We start from the raw sequence: 16,688 nt of genomic DNA on the forward strand, positions 1-16,688 counted from the left end.
TGCCCCTCCAGCTGCTCCAGCACCCCCGGGCACCTCACAGTGCTCCTGTCCCCTCCCAGTCCTCCTCTGGGGAGACCCAGCCCTTCAAGAACTTACCCCGACCCGGCCAAACTCGCAAGCCAGGTCCAGGGGCGTCTTCCCCGAGTTGTCCATGATGCAGGGGTTGGACTGGTGCTGCAGGAGCATCTCCGACTGGGGACAGGCAAGACCCCGACCCGGTGAGGGCAGGGGCAGAGGGGTGGCACCACCCCCCCGCCAGCCCCATGCCTCTCCATACCACGTCGTAGTGCCCGTGCTGTGCTGCCAGGTGCAGGGGGATCTGCCCCTCATCAGATGGGATGTTCACAGAGGAGCCTGCCTTCAGCACCATTTTCATGGGCTCCTTCTTGCCCTGCCAGGCCGCATAGTGCAGGGGCCGCATGCCTGCAAGGGTGGGAAGCCATGAGCCTTCCGTGTGCCAACACAGCAGGCAGAGCCTGCAGGGGACACAGGGCAGGGGGGCACAGGGCACGGGCCACAGCCAGGACCCGGGGACTTGCCTTTGTTGTCCTTGATGTCCACGGCAGCCTGTGCCTCCAGCAGCAGTGAGATGAGCTCTGTGTTGCCGTTAAGTGCCGCATGGTGCAGAGCTGAGAACCTGGGGACCGGGCTGGTGTCAGGGGCCACAGCCCTGTCCCCCCCGCAGCCCTGCCAACCCCTGCCCAGCACCATGGCCCTAAACCCGCACCTCTGCAGCACCCTGGGGCACCTGCTCTGCCCTCCATGTGCTCATGACCCCGGGGAAGCCACCCCCACATCCCTCTCTGAGCCTTTGGGGCAAAAGCTCCTGCAGGTCTGGGAATGCTGAGACCCCACTGGGCTGGAGGTGGTGGACAGGGCAGGCACAGGGGTGTCCCTCACAGGGTGGGGTGCAGAGGAGCCCCCTCCCCACTGACCCACTTCCCCCAGCCTGGCCCCAGCAGCGCGGCCATGAGCACAGATGGCAGCGCTGCCCTTGCCCGGTGTCGGGCCTGCCTGTGGGGTGGGGAAAGCCCCCGGCCCCGCATCCACTCTGCTCTCGCAGCTCCGGAGGCTCCCGCCCGGGAAGCAGGCCAGGAGCTGACCTACTTGTGCTCCCGGCAGTGGCATCCTCCGTGCGACTGCGCTGGCACCCACCCCGCCGCTGCTCTGTGCCCTGGCCGTGCACGGCCTCCCCGTCCCGTCACCCCGCTGTCACCGCAGTGCAGGAACGGGCAGCGGAGCCCCCAGGACACTCTGGCCTCTGTGTCTGCCCCGTGCTCGAGGCTCAGGTGTGGGTAACGATCCCACCGGCCCTGCTCCCCAGGGGTCCAGCTGAGGGGGGCACGTCCCCGTGGGGAGAGGCTGCCGTGATGCCCAGGGAGCTGCCGCCTGCCATCCCCGCGGGGAGCGGCGATGTGAGCAGACAGCCTGCACAGGAGGCCGATCCCCAACGTCTGCCTGGGAAATGTCAACATTTTCCGCTCCAGCGCCCTGCTCAAATCCGCTCAAGATGGTGCAAATCGCAGCCTTTCCGCGGGGCTGCCTCGGGGGCTTCCCTGGGGCACCTCATGGCCCGGCCGGCCACCTCGACCACGAGCAGGGCACCGGCCCCGGGGCCAGCGCGGGGACACCGGCACAGTGCTCGCCCACGGCACGGCCGGCCCAGCAGCGATGGGGGAAACTGAGGCACGGGGCTGGCTGAGCTCGCACAGAGCAGAACACACCCAGACCGCAGCCTTGGGCTGCCCTGTGCCTTCCCGGGAGATCCTTTCCAGGAGCAGCGCTGGAGGCTGGAGGCTGCTCCCTTTTTGTTTCCCCTGAGCCTTTCCGGAGCCGGATCCGAGCAGGGCCCTGCCTGCAGCTCCCCAGCCCTCCTGTGACGTGCTGGGGTCATGCCAGCACCCTGGACCCCTGCGGTGATGCCCCCTTGCACCTGGCACAGCGATGAGCTGGCAGGTACCAGGAGATGCCCCCTGCCACCCCCCTGGTGACGAGGATGAGGACGGGCTGCTGTGGCCACACGTCCCCAGGGCATGGCTTCCCGTTCTGGCCAGCGCAGAGCCATCCCCAGGGAACAAGTGGCACCGTGCTGCTGCCCCGCTCAAGCGGGGTCACAGGGCGGGGGGAGCCGGGGGCAGCGGCTGCCCAGCCCCACAAGCAGCGCTCCCAGGGCAGCCCCTTCTGCGCGGGGCCCCGGCCGCCTCCCCGCAGCCTCATTAGTGTGATTAGCGGGGGTGATCTGCGGCCTCTTTGCGCTGCTCCCGCCCCTTGGATGCGGCTGTGGAGCGTCGTGCCCGGTGCCTGGCGGGGTCACGGCTCTCCCACCCGGCTGATCCCTGCACAGGGCTGGGGAACGTGTGGTGAAATGCGGGGCACAGCCCTGCCTCTGCCTGCTCTGGTGCCCGGGGCTGCTCCAGGGCAGCTCAGGCAGAGCTCAGCCACGTGGGCTAATGGGGGCCAGAGCCCTGGCATGGGCAGCTCAGAGAGCCTGAAATTCCCTCACAGACACAGCAGACTCCCAGAGCATGTACACAGCCTGCTCACAGCACCTCGTAACACCCACACCCGGGCCTGGGGCTCCCACTCACCCGTCCGTGTCTTGGAAGTTGACATTGACTTTCTTTGCTGATCCCAGGAGCTCTGGAAGGGAGGGAAGGAGGATGTTAGAGGAGGTGGCTGGTGCAGGAACACAGGGCACACCAGGGAGGTGACGTGGTGGCAGCTCCAGGTTTCTCTGCCTACCAAGGCTGGGAGTCCCTGCAGCTCCACAGGTGCTGGTGAGGCTGCCTGAACCTGCAGGCAGGAGGCTCAGGGTGGAGGTCCCTGCTGAAGGTGCAGAGCCCGGGGGTTCCTCCTGGCACCAGGTTCTGCCCATTCTCCCCTGGTTTGCCTGGTTCCCCCCTGGCTCCTCCACCTGGCTGAGGCTCCAGAATGGCCCCATAAAGCCACTGCCAGGCAGAGTTCAGCATGTTCCCCTGTACCCCCAGCGCCCCCCCCCCCAACACTGCCCTCCCCACGCTTCTGGGAAATTAAACCGCGCCGGGGCAATCCAATTAGCAGCATGAGGAAGGATGGAGCCAGATTTACATAAGATTTACCCGAAAAATGCCACTCAGGCTTTCCAGTGAGCTGCTCTTCCCGCAGCGGGAGCTGGAGCAGGAGGAGAAGGAAGAGGAGGGTGGGAGCAGCAGGCAGAGCCCCGGGTGAGGCACCCACACAGCGGCCCCCGAGCCCAACACAGCAAGCACAGCCCTGAATCCAAGCAGAGGACTCAAAGGCTTCGTGGCCTGGCAGGGAGAATGGGCGGACAAAGTCCCTCAAAGCCAGGGACAAGTTCTCACTGGGAGAAGCTGGCTGGAAGAGGCAGAGAAGGGGAATGTGGGCCCAGGGAGACACTCCCTGTGTGCCTGGGCCATGGCCTTGTCTCTCCCTCTACCATGTCCCCTTGTCAGTGTCCCTGTGTTTATTGAATTATTGGACACAAGGGCTGTGCCACAGCCCAGGAGCCTCTGCATGGACAAACAGGGCTCAGAGGGCATCAGCAGCAGGAAGGGTGGTTGTGTCCAGCCTTAACGCTCAAGCCTGGGGAGTGGTGCCAGGGTGAGCCAGTCCTGCCCAGGCCACGAAGCACAGATGGGCCCAGGAGTGGCCAGGAGAGAGGCTCTGGCACCCAGCGCTGGCTCCTTCCTGCACTCCAGGGCTGCCCGACTGTCTGAGCTGCAGGACATTTGCTAATGCTGACACAGCCTGGTGTGACAGGTGACAACTGCAGAGGATGGGTTCTACTGGCCACAGCAACCACTCTCTGGTCACCAGGTCCCCAGGCTGTCCTCCCAAATGTGGTGCCTCATGTGGGATGAGAAGGAGCACTGCAGGGTGCCCAGGGAGGGATGGGGACACTGTGGGGTCCCCAGGGTGTAGGGAGGGACAGGAACACCACAGAACCCCCCAGATCCCACCTCTGCCATAGCATCCCCATGCTCCCCGGGGAAGAACTTGACATTACTGATGGGCAGAGACCCTGGACACTGGCACTGACCCAGTCCCCACCAGCCCCGTGCTGCCGCCAGCGTCCCCAACAAAGGTGGCATTCAGCTCCGGTGGAGAGGAGCCCAGCGCTGCTTCCGCTGCCGCCCTGCGCCAAGAACCAGCTCCCAGGAGAAGGGGCCGAGCTGCCCCTCAGGGATGCAAAGGGCCAGCAGACAAAAGGAGACGGTGGGCGCAGGAGCGGCACCGTGCCCAGCACTGGCTCCCATCTCCGGCCCCGAGATGGGCCCCGCTCCGCCTAATGGGTCCCTGCAGATGGAGGGCTGGTTGTCAGCAGGTCTGCACTGCCTGGCCTTTCCCACGGGTTGATCCCAGCCAGGGGCTGGGGCGAGGCAATGTCCAGGTATCAGGGTGCAGTGGTGATGCTGTTGGTGATCCCCAGGCACGTGTCACCCTCGGCGTCACCAAACCACCATCACCCCAACGCACCATAGCGGCAAATTTTTCCTCCCCTGCACCTGCAGGAGAGGCTGCGGCTGCCAAAATCTGTTTAGCACTTCCATCACTGCCCGTGCCAAGTGCTTAGTCAGTGACTTCCAGCCATGCAGTGGTTTGACTTTCCTTAAAGCTCTGGAAGTGGCCGTCAGCATGCCGAAGGCAGCTGGAGCATGGAGCCAGCTGGGGTCTCAGAATAAGCCCAGTTCCCAGAGCAGGAGAGAAGGATGGGTGCCTGGTCACCAGGTCCACAGAGGAATTTGCAGCCCGTCTGGGGGCAACAAGAGCCAGGAAAGCTCATTAATGGCTGGGAAGTACAAGGAAAACTCTTCCACTAACGAGGGAGAAAGAAGTGATCTGAGTGCTTCCAATTAAAAATACCAGCTACAAAAGGAGATGGGCATGGTGGGGAGGAGAGCAGAGCTCCATCATGGCCACACTGCCAGCAGGCACCCAGTGTATTCCTGGCTGTCCTCTCTTCTGGGATCACTGGAGGGATTGCAGGGACTCCTGAGCACCTGCAGTCACCATCCTGCCCTCTCCTGCCATCAGGAAGGTGCTGTTGCAGGGGTGACGCATTTTTGCTCAGACAACCTGAGCCCCGCTACCATCCTTGGGACACCCCAATATCCCCTCTTGGCTCCCCATGGGCTGCTCAGGTGATGGCTGTGCCATGTGAGATCACAGGGCTCCCCTGCTATCTCATCCCCAGTTCTCCACAGCTCTCGGAGCAGTTTGCACCCCACAAACACCCTGGGGCAGGACCACAATTCTGGCCCCAGGAAAGAGGGGCACACATAGAGCCTGGCAGCACTGGGCCTGCTCTCCCCCGTGTCTCGGGTATGCACTGGGAGCTGCAGTGTCTGCCATCGACACCAGCCATCAACAGCGTCTGCCAGAGTAAACACTGCCGCAGGGAGCGGCCCTGCCACTACTCCCAGAAATGCCTTCACTTAAACACGGGGATTGCAGGAGCTGAATGCACACTTGGATTGAGTCTGGCTCTCTGTGTGCAGTGAGCTCCTCACCGGCCCCACAGCAGCCCTGGCCCCGGCGGGCACCACGGCGTGGGTGACGCACGAGCTGCTGGCACGTGCAGGGCCTGTGCATGGGGGACCTGCTCTGCCCCACCCCAGGGCCCAGCCACACATCATCTTGGCTCCTGGCACTGTGCCTGGCAGCTGATTTGGGCATCCTGGAGCATGCCATGAGGAGCACCCCATGCCCAAGCACAGCTCTGGGCACTGTGAGGCACGGCCACGTGGAGACCTGCATGCCCAAGCAGGAATCCCAGTACATGCCATGAGGAGATCACTGTGCCCTGTCACTGCTCCAGGCATCCCAGAACACGCTGTGTGGAGACACCTGTGCCCAGGTGTCTGGTGTATGCCATGACGAGAGCCCGGTGGCCAAGCACAGCTCTGGGCACCCCAATGCATATTTCAGTGAAACCCCCGTGCCCAGCTGCCCCATCCCTCCCCTGCACACACGTCCAAGGCCATGACCCCACATGGTGGGGATCCTCAGGGGGCTCCTGTCCCTTCCCAGCACCCCTCACATGCTCATGCACCAGCCCCTGTGTCTGCAGCCAGCGCAGCGCCAGCAGCAATCGATGCCCGGCCGGGGCGTGGGGGCTCCCGGCCAAGCCCCGCTGATGAAGCACATCCTCACCCATTCCCCCCAGCAGGGAGCAGGCGGCTGTTCCAAGCAGATGGCTCCAGCCTCCGCTAAATCAACATCTCCTTAATGAGGGGAAAGCATTGCTGCCCCCTCCCCAGCACGCTGGCAGCAGATGAGCCAGAAGAACCCCCCCAAATCCTCTTCTCCATCCCTCCCATCTCCCCTCTGCAGTGATCCCACTCCCGTTCCTGCTGCTTCCCCACTCCCCAGCTCACGTGGGCAGTCAGACCCCTGCGTGTGCCCCCCTCAAACACAACAGGACCCCACAAGCTGTGAATATCCACAGGGGAGACATTCAAGGCAAGCGCCTGTTTCAGAGACAGGGGGGAGGATCCTGCAGCGGCATCGCTGGGAGCTGCCGGATAAAGGAAGCATCCAAAATAGCTGCTCTTAATTATATCCCTGCTAACGAGAGCCACACAAACAACGGGCACTGCACAAGGAGCCCTGGCATAGGGGTGTCTTATTTCCTGGCTGTGAGGATGGGGTCCCCACGGCGGCGTGTGCCATCGTGGGGACCTCACCGAGGCAGCCACAGCAGCCCTGGCTGGGTCTGATGATGACGGTGACATCGGGGAGCTGGTCCTGACAGGGAAAAGCTTGTACTCCTGCAGCCGAGGTCGTGTCAGGCGCTGAGGCCGGCGCGATGCTCAGATGCTAATGAAGCCGTTATCATCTTCCGATCGATCTGGACTGTATAAATAATGCACCGGGAAGCTCGTTGTACAGGGAAAGGGATTGCCTGGGGCTAAGAGGTGGCTGCGATGGGATGGAGCCGTTGTGGAGCAGCGCAGAGCACAGCTGGGTAACTACTGCCCACCACAGCTGGGCAGGCACCTCTCACCACAGCTGGACCTTCCAGTGTCCACCACAGCTGAATAACAACTGCCCATTGCTACTGGACACCCCAGTGCCCATCACAGCTGCACAGCCACAGCTGTGTGCTCCACTGCCCATCACCAGCCATTCCCCAAATCCCAAGGCACTTTTGGGGAATGCCACCCATGCGCCCAGCATATGTACAGGTGCTCTGGATGCTTGTCCCTAGCAAAGCCTTCTCCAGGGAGTGGCGAAATCCGCACTGGAGGCTGGCTGGGCTCTCTGGCAGCCTGAGTCACTGCGCAGCGCTGTCCCCTGGGGCTGCAGGAAGCAGCTTAAATGCAGCTTTCAAGAGGCAGCAGGGACTCCACTGTGATGCTTTTATTTTTACAAAAAGGAAACTTTTCAGTCCCATGGGATGGCACGGGGCTACCCCTGTGGGCTGCCAGGGCAGGCGGGGACAGGGGACACGGGTGTACCCAGGGCAGAGCTGACCCACTAGGGCTGGAGCTGTCCAGGGGACCCAGCACTCACCAGCAGCTACTGTGGGGATCCCCACTCTCTCTCTGTATTCCCAAGTCATATCCTCACCTGACCTTTGCAGTGCAGTTCCATGGAGCCAGGCCAAGCCACCCTGCATCAGCCAGACCCCTTTGGGACAGCCTCATCCCCCGAGGAGCACACCAGGCTCTGCTGAGCAGGGGCTCCCTGCTGCCTCGGCCTGGAGCACCCAGGAATGTGGGGAAGTGGCAGCAGGGATGAGCAGGAGCTTGTGCAGCCCAGGGATGTGCTGCCTCTGCCCCACGGGTGGGACACGAGGTGTTGTGCTCAGCTGCCCGCCGTGCCCGGTGCCAGCCGCACGCCCACACTCATCTCTGTGGAAATTAATGTTGGTGTCGCTTACAGGGAGCCCTAATTGCCAGCCTGTGGCAAACAGGTAATTTTCAGTAATCACCTTGGCTGGAAGGAGCTGGCACAGCGGAGCTGACATGGCAAGGACAGGGATGTGGCTGTTCAGGGCTGCTGTCACCTGGGTCTGCCTGTCCATCCATTGGGACAGTGCACTGCCTTGGGACACGGGAGCAGAGAGGTAGGGACACACTACTCACCCCCACCCTGGGGCTGAGACCGTCCTTCTCTGCCTCATCCTCATCCCCCCGCAGCTTCTCCCCCTCCTCACCTCTGCAGGGCCAGGGATCCCTGGGAGGATGGACCCTGTCCACGCTGGCTGCAGGGCGGGACCAGGATCTTTGTGCATCTTAAAGCATCATTAACCAAGACACAGCGGTGATCACTGGCCTCCCATGAACCTGGCACGGTGCAGCAGCACTGGGGGATGGTGGGAGCTCCTGGAGTGCCCTGAGCATGTGCACACGTGTGTGCAGGCGGCCCAGATCCATCAGAGGCCCCGGGTGCTCCTGCAGCACCGGCTCTGAGCTCCCAGCCGTGCTCGGCAAAACAGGCCCCGGGCTCTATTGCAAACGTGATGCCTTCAGAGCCATCGTTTGCCCTCATCCACAGCCGGTGCCCCGTGCCCACCTTCTGCTTCACGGCTGTGGGAGCGGAGGGGCAGGACAGGGCCAGGCACGGGCAGCTCTGCAGGGACAGGGCCGGGCGGCTCAGCGCTGTGCCACTGACCGCGGGCTGGGCGGACAGCGGGGATGTGCAGCCAGGCGGTGCCGTGCATCATCCAGGAGCACAAGCAGCGCGGCCAGAGGCCTCGCCCCGCTCCCGGCGGGCTGGCAGCGCTGCAGGGGAGGAGCAGGGCTCGCAGGACCCGTCCCGGTGTCCCCGGTGTCCCCAGCACGGCGGGCACGGGAAGGGGGCTGGCAGGGGCGGTGCGGAGCCGGGCAGGACCGAGACTCGGGCAGACGCTGAGCGCACACGGGGAGCGGGGCTGCTGCGGAGCTGCCGTAAACAGCCCAGCTGCAATGCAGGAGCCGGGCAGCCGCCGCTTTGTCTCTGCTCCAGCGGCGGCCGCGGCCCGGGAACCCGCGGGGCCTCTCGAGGAGGCGGCGCGGGGCTCCGGCGGCCACATCTGGAAGGGATCAGCGCCACAAGCCGGCCGTACCCGCGGCCCGGCCCCACGCCCGGCCGGGCGGGAGGCAGCGGCTGCCTGGGCAGCGGAGAGGCCACGGGCACAGGGCTGCACGGGGCAGAGGCACACGGGGACACGAGGGACACCCGTCCACATGGATGCACAGAGGCACGCAGCACACGCGTGCACAGGGATGGATGCACAGGGATGCAGAGGGGCACACAAGTGCACAGGGATGGATGCACAGGGATGCAGAGGGGCACACAAGTGCACAGGGATGGATGCACAGGGATGCAGAGGGGCACACAAGTGCACAGGGATGAGGAGGTGCACATGCAGGCACACGGGTGGAGCACCCAGCCACCCGAGCTCCAAGAAGCAGAGCCTGTGGTGGCTGCTTGGGCACCATCTCCAGCTTGGTCCATCTCCAGCTGACGCAGACCATGGCAGTGCACAGCACTGGGGTCCCTTCATCCTGCTGTGCCCCAGGACACCCCAGTCCCACAGCCCCCTCCATCTGCTCAGCGCTCTCCAGGCGGCCGGCAGTGACCTTGGTGGGGACACCCAAGGAGACCCGGGTAGAGCTGGCACTCCCAGCCAGCCACTGAGAGCCCCGTGGCTCTTCCAGGCCCTCCCAGCACCGTGCTGCCCCACCGGATGACTCACGCCAGCACCGGTACCCATCCATCAGCAGAGCAGTCCCGGCAGCACAGGGCTATCAGGCCCGGCCAAGGCCAGCTCTGCATCCCAGCTTCCCATTTCTCAGGCTGATTGCTCCTGTCGCTGCAGAGCCCAGCATTAAACACCTCATCTTCTACTCCCATATTGAGTTGGAAAATACTATTAACATTTCATTAGAGCTTAAAGATCCTTCTCAGCCCGGCACAATGAGCCAACCTGCGGGTGGCATCACTCCTGTGCCAGGTGGGCGGCACTGGTCCCATCTCTCTGGGAACAGGAAAACCAGGAGGACAAGTCCCATGTGCCTCAGATGTGGGACAGGATGGTGAGCCAGGGCAGAGGTGACATCAGTGCTGCACCCTGGCTCGGGGACCTGCTGGGCATGACCCACCCTTGCAGCACTCTTGGGCAGGAACAGGACACAAAGCAGTGACAGGACAAGTGTCCATGCTGGCATTCCTGAGTTTTGCTTCCCAGCACCTCCCCCTCACCCATGGGACCCTGGCCCAGCAAGACCAGCACCAGTCATTAAATACCAGCAAGTTTGTTCTCCAACATTCTCCCAACAGTGCTGAGCACCATTCCCAGCACACACCATCCAGCATCAGCACAGACAGTGCTGTGGAAACAACCTCAGGTGTCACCCAAGAGCCGGGCACTCCCCTCCAGCACTCACCCCACCAGCACTGCCACAGCTCCCACCTGCCAGGAACCCAGGAATGTGTTCACTGAGCACCCAGCACTGCTTTGGGACCCACCCGGGCCCTGGCACAGCACCACAGAGCCACCATCCCCAGGCACTGCTGCTGCAGACACGTGGGGAGTGGGAAGGGGCTGGGAGCACCTGGGCACACCGAGATGGGCAGGGGACTGATTGCCCAGCAGCTGGGAAGGGGAAGGAAGGGTTAAACGGAGTGCAGAAAGAGGGAGAGGAGCCAGACGCCAGCCTGGCTACTGGAAACCACGATGGGCTGGCAGCGACTGGGACTGCTGTGGAGAGAAGCTCAGGACACCCACAGCACTCAGAGCTGCTCACCACCATCACTGTCACCCTCGGGTGAAGCCTGGCCCTGCCACATCCCCCACAGTGTCACCCCCCAGCACAGGGGCAGTGGGGTGCTCGTGCAGCCAAGAGTCAGAGCCGGCAGCCGTGGGAGAGCCCCGCACGAGGGGCTGCCAAAGGGCTGCTTGGTGTCAAGCCAGGTGAATTTGGGACTGTTGAGAGAAAATCCGGGCCAGGGAGGGAGCTGGGAACAGAGCCACCGGCCCACAGCCCCGCTGCTCCTCGATGGCAGTGGCCAACAGTCCCGGGTCCCCAGAGCATTCCTGCTGGGCAGGGACCCTGTGGCCAGTCTGGACACGGGGGCTGTGCTGGGGATGGGGGGGCACAGGGGGGCTTTGCACACACAGCTCGGCCCGGCCACAGAGGCAAGAAATGTGAAATGATGAGGAGTCACCCCAAGCTGAGCAAAAATCGTGCCCCTCTGGAAGGAAACTTGGCACACATCAGCCCACACCCGCCTGCCAAGTCCTGCTGGGAGTGAGGCTTCACACGCGGGCTGAAAACCCCAAGAAGTTTATGAGGGACCCGCTGACACGTGGATGAGCCCAGCAGCTGCTGGGCCCTGACAGGAACCTGCCTGTCAGCAGTGCTCGGAGCACAGCCCGTGCCTGGGACACGCCTGGGATGCGCTGGCAAGTGTCACCTGCGTGTCCCAGCCCACCCCCTTGGCATTCCGCCCCTTCATCCCTGCCAAGGGGGTCAGGGGAGGTGTGGGAGCAGTGCCTGGCCATGGGATGGGGGATGCAGAGGGGTCCAGCACCATTTTGGCCAAGCTGCCACAGGATCTGGCCCCGCAGCCCTTTACCCCTGCTCTGGATGTCCTGCCCAGCACCAATGGCTCCAGAGGCCAGCAGCATCCAGGGGCTCCAGTGAGCATCATCTGCTCATCCCTGCCTGGGTTTCTGTGTCAGCAAGGAGGTTCTGCCCAGGGAGCAGCAGCAGGAGCCGTTGGGGTTCTGCCTCCCGGGGAAGGCTCCTGCTTTCCCACAGGGCTGGGGGAACTGGGCAGCTCCGGCGGCTGCCGGCCACGTGTGCCCTGGGCACTGCACCACAATTGGATTTGCATCTGCCCTGCCTTTTACTGCATGGAAATTGAATTGTAAAATGTCAAAGACATTTCCTAACTGCGCCATATTAGCCCGGTTTTATTAAATACTGTTATCAGAGCAGATTATGAATGCAATCAAATGCAGGCAAGAAAACCCAGAATTAACTGGCCACTGTGCTGGAGGATGCACCGGAGGGCAGGAGGCAGCTGGTGAGGCCCTGCCCATGCCCATGTCCCCAGGCACTCTGGCTCTGCTTCCCACTGTCCCCAAATCCTGGAGCCCTGGTGAAGGAACATCCCCACCCAGCCCGTGCAGCTCCACTCACATCCCAGGATGGCTCCTCAGGGACAGCAGGACCCTGGGGGTTCTTGCTGAGCTTTGAGGTCCCTTCCTAGGCAGGGTAGGACCTGCTCCCTGCACATGGCAGCAGGGTCAGGACTGATGGGACAAGCCCTGAGATGCCAGAGCTGCTGCCAGTGATGTGCAGGGCAGGATGCAGAGCCCTGCACAAGTGGCAATGCAGGAATGAGTCTCTCCTGTCCAGAGTGGGGGCACACTGAGAGCTGCCTAGGCCTCAGCACCCCGGGCAGTAGGGCCAGGCTGGGCTGGGTTACCCTGATGTGGCAGGACACAGGGGTGCAGAGCTCTGTGCCCAGGTCCTGATCCCAGCCAGGCAGTTTAGCTAACCCAGCCCTGGGTGTCCCTGAGTGAGGCACCCAGAGCTCCAATGGCACACCGGGACACGAGTCCTCGTGGCAATCTGAGGGACCAGGATGGCACTGAGGACCAGGCAGCCCCCCAGCCTGGATTCCACCCACATGGCCAGCTCCTGCCATGCTGGATGCTTGTCCTGGCACTGCAGGGCCACGTGCTGGGACATCTCCTTGGCCACATGAAGCTGCCATGTGTGCTTTACAGAGCCCCCCAGCCTGGCTGGAGGAGGAACTGGAGTAGAGGATCCAACCCTTGGCTCAAGGTCCCACACTGGGCACCGGCAGCACCACACAGGAGCCATTTCCAACGTGGATGAGCCTCTGGCAGCACTGGCCTCACAGGGAAGGAGCCAGCTCGCTCCAACACCACACCAAGGAGCTGTGAATCCTCTGCACAGCAGGGCACAGCTCATCTCCCACCACCCAAAGCCCCAGGTGCCCAGGACAAGGATGGCACAGTGGGCATGGGTGCTCCTGGAGACACCCCATGGTCCCATCCCGTCCCACGGCACCGGAGCCAAGGGGAAAATGCCAAGTCACCACATTTCTTCGAGGTAGCACCGAGAAGGAGGGGACAGGGAGGGAAACAGTTTGCTGCCAAATCCCTGCATCTGATTTGCGCAACTTTCAGACAACCTCATCAATTATGGATGCCCGGGAAGCAGGCGCGGTGCGCGCTGCGGCCGGCCCGGGCCCCCGAACCCGCACTCACACCAACCCGGGCCCCCTGTCACCATGGCAACCCGCGCTAATTCACGCAAGGATTTTTAAAATCTCATTTATTAAACCCCGCATGAATAGGATATTATCCAGATAACAGAGCTAAGTTACAAATCTTCCCGGTGCCGCACAGCGCGGGGAGCACCACAGGCAGGCGTGGGACCGGAACTTGGAGGGGACATGGGGACACCACAGCGTGGGGACAGGCCTGCTCAGTGCTCTCCCACCCCAGGCACTGCTCCAGCCCCACTGCCATGGCCAGAGGTGCTTGTGCACCCCAGGCTGGGAGCGTGGCACCCACTGATGCACACGTGGCACCCGCTGCCACACGGGACAGTCAGGTCCAGTGGGGAAATGGTCCCAGATGAGCCCAGCACTGGCACCAGTGAGTCCTGCAGGGTTGGAGATGGGCAGCCCAGCAAGGGAATGGGGTGAGTATCCAACCCCAACACCAGGCTGAGCCCCTCTGGGTGTCCCTTGTCCACAACCTGTGATCCTGGCGCTGCTGGGCCCATGGCCGCCCTGCCTGGTATCCAGAGGGCTCAGCAGTGGGAGATGCAGCAGAGCACGGGGAGGGACTGGGATGCAGGAGAAGGTGGTGGCACTCAGGCACCTTTGGTTGTTGCTACAGCAACATCAGCTGTGTGCCCAGGCCAGCAGGGACTGGAGAGGGGTGTGTGAGGACACAGCAGGGCACAGGCCAGGCGTTGTCCCCATACCCACACCCTGCCCCAAGAGGCCACAGCAGCAGCAGCATCTGGAGTGGGCTGGGATGAAGTGGGCCCCGAGCTGGAGGTTCTTCTTGCCCTGCACTGTCCCTCAGCAGTGACAGCACTGGTGACACGGGGGACACCACGCCAGCCCTGTGTGGCCTGAGGAAACACATGCTGGCCCTGTGTGGCACCGTGGACACAGTGGATGCAACACCAGAGCAGGGCCATGGGGAATGCCATGCCAGCCCTGCTCAACACCAGGACATGGGACACCACACTTGGGCAGAAACAGCCCTGCATGACCAGGGACAGGGGACAGCTCACCAGTCCTGCACAGCTCCAGGGAAAGGGGGGTACCCACATTTGGGGAGTGCCAGCCCTGGAGAGAAGGACAGTGGGCACAGCAACGGGGGGACTGCGTGTCCAGTGACCCAGAGCCACACCAGTGCTCCCCGTGGTCCCTGTCTGCACCCAGGCACCCCAGGCCACCCGGCAGCAGGCCTGAAACCTGCGGCTGCATCAGCACCATGAATTATTCAGTCCCGGGCGGAACGCCTCGACGGAGCAGTTACATCCTACAGCGAGTAGATACTCATGGAGCTACACACATGTACACCCGGAGACGCACACGCACAGCCACACGCACGCCCCCGCAGCCTCACACCTGGCCGTGCACCCGCGGCGCACCCGCGGAGCCGAGCGCAGCCAGCCAGCCGCAGGGAGGCACCGGGAGATACCCGCGGAGCCACATCCAAACACCCCCTCAGCGAGGAACACCAACAGCCCAGCCAAACACACAGATGCCAGGGTACACACCGCCACGCAAACACCCCACGCACCCAAACACAGCCGCACACGCAGCCCCGGCAGCGCGGACACGGCAGAGGTGTGCGGGCAGCCGGCCCCGCCGCTCACCCGCGCGGCCCGGGCACACTCGCCGCACGCACACGCAGCTGCGCCCGGCGCTGCCCGGCCGCAAAACCCTGCCCAGACCCCCGGGAGCACCGGGCCCGGCTCCCGGGGGGTCAGGACTTGCTCCCGGGTACAGGGCAAGGGCAGCCCGGCCGGAGCCCCACCGCGCCGGGGGTGCCCCGGGACCGGCGAGAAGAGCCTTTGCGGGGCTCCGCACCCGCGCAGCCCCCGGGGATGCTCCGAGCCCCGCCGGCACGCTCAGACCCGCGCCGAGCAGCGCCCCCCGCCCCTCCCGGGGCGCCGCCGGGGGTCCTCGGCACGTCTACGGTCCCCGCCCGCCTGCGACGAGCCGCAGCCGGGGAAGGGCCGGGGATGCTCCGGGGCGGGCAGGGCGGGCGGCATCGCGGCCGGGCCCCGGGAGCAGCGCTAGGATGCGGCCCCGAGCCGCCGCGCCCGCCGCTGCGACGCCGGTGCCCGTGTGTGCCCCCCCCTCCGCGCGTGTCCCCCCTTCGCCGCCGCCCCCCGCCGCCGCCGCACTCACTGGCTTTGCCGGGCTTGGGCCTCTGCAGCAGCTTCTGCACGGCCGCGATGTCCTCCGCCTTCACCGCCTGCACCAGCTCCTGGTCCTTGCCCATGGCTGCGCCGCGCCGGGGCTGCCGGCTGCGGGCTCACGGCCCGAGCATCCTCCGCGGCGCGGCGCGGCGAGGGGCGGGGGGCGGCGGGGGGCGGCTCGGCGCGGCTCGGCACGGCACGGCACGGCACGGTGCGGCCCCCCCGCCCAGCCCGCCCGCTCCGGAGGCGGGGGCGGGGGCGGCGGCGGCGGCGGGCGCCCGGGGCGGGGCGCGGCGGGGCGGGGGGGCCGCACCGGGAGCGCGGGGGGCAGCGCGGGAGAGGAGGAAGAGGAGGGGGAGGACGAGCAGGAGGAGGAGGAGGAGGACGAGGAGGAGGAGGAGAGGGCGGGGGCCGCCCGGTGCTGCGGGCGGAGCGCGGGGATCCCCCTCCCCTCCCCGGTGCCGGGCCCGGGGGACGCCCCGGGGGGAGCCGCCGCGCAGCCGTGGCGTGTAACGAGCTGGCGGGTCTCGGCGCGGGAGGGGACGGGGGGAACACGGCTGCTGCTAGGGGGGCCTCTTTCTCCTCGGAGGGGGGTCCAGCAGACCCTCTCCCGGGGCACCCCGCGCTCCCCAGCCCGGCTCCAGGGCGCCCTTGGCCGCCCCCCGTCCCGCCCGGCCGTGGCAGCCTGGGGGCCGGTAACGGGAACCGGGGCAGCAGCGGCCTTTCGATTTCTGTAAATAAAACGGTCATCACCGCGTCATTTTCCACTTTTGTTGACACAATGGCCGGTGACATCCGTCCCTTTCGCTTTTAAGGCTGAAATGACCGAGACATTACAGTCGCGGAGGGTTCCCGGCTGTGCCGGGGGCTGAGGAACCCGATAGGAAATGGGGCCAGTGACGGACAAGGCGTTCATGTCCCCGCGGTGCCATCAGGGCAGAGCACGGACATCACCCGCACCAAATCAGCCTGAATTTCTGCCCTCCCGGACAAGTTCCTGGCTAAAAGCCTCTTGCACTCCCGGCTCCAGCAAACCGGCGTTGGGGCACAGGGGGCAGAAGGCCGGTAGCCAACGGGCCAGCACAGCGCCGGGCGCTGAGGGCTGCACTCACAGGTGGGTGCGGTGTGCGGGGACTGGAAGCTGCAGCCCCGTGTCAGGCAGGAGGGAAGATGGAGGAGGGGACGTCCCCTGACGCCCCCTGCCCACCCCGCGCCCCCCGAGCTGGAGCCCCCGTGCACAGCCCCCAGCTCCCGCCCGCTGCCCTT

General features: G+C 64.7%; 1 protein-coding gene across 1 annotated transcript in view; it reads right to left on the reverse strand.

Moving 5' to 3' along the window:
* The window catches only part of CASKIN1 (CASK interacting protein 1), a 29,109-nt gene extending 13,547 nt beyond the window's left edge, over positions 1-15,562 (reverse strand). The window contains exons 1-5 of the mRNA XM_083872842.1: positions 15,412-15,562; positions 2,589-2,640; positions 540-637; positions 278-423; positions 97-192 (exon numbers count right to left, since the gene is read on the reverse strand). Coding sequence (XP_083728968.1) covers positions 97-192; positions 278-423; positions 540-637; positions 2,589-2,640; positions 15,412-15,505 — 486 coding nt within the window. The 5' untranslated portion in view covers positions 15,506-15,562. The remainder of the gene's footprint in view (positions 1-96; positions 193-277; positions 424-539; positions 638-2,588; positions 2,641-15,411) is intronic.
* Positions 15,563-16,688: the final 1,126 nt, after the last annotated feature.

This window comes from Zosterops lateralis (genome assembly GCF_965231275.1).
Source record: "Zosterops lateralis genome assembly, chromosome: 15".
In the NCBI taxonomy this organism is placed as follows: Eukaryota; Metazoa; Chordata; class Aves; order Passeriformes; family Zosteropidae; genus Zosterops; species Zosterops lateralis.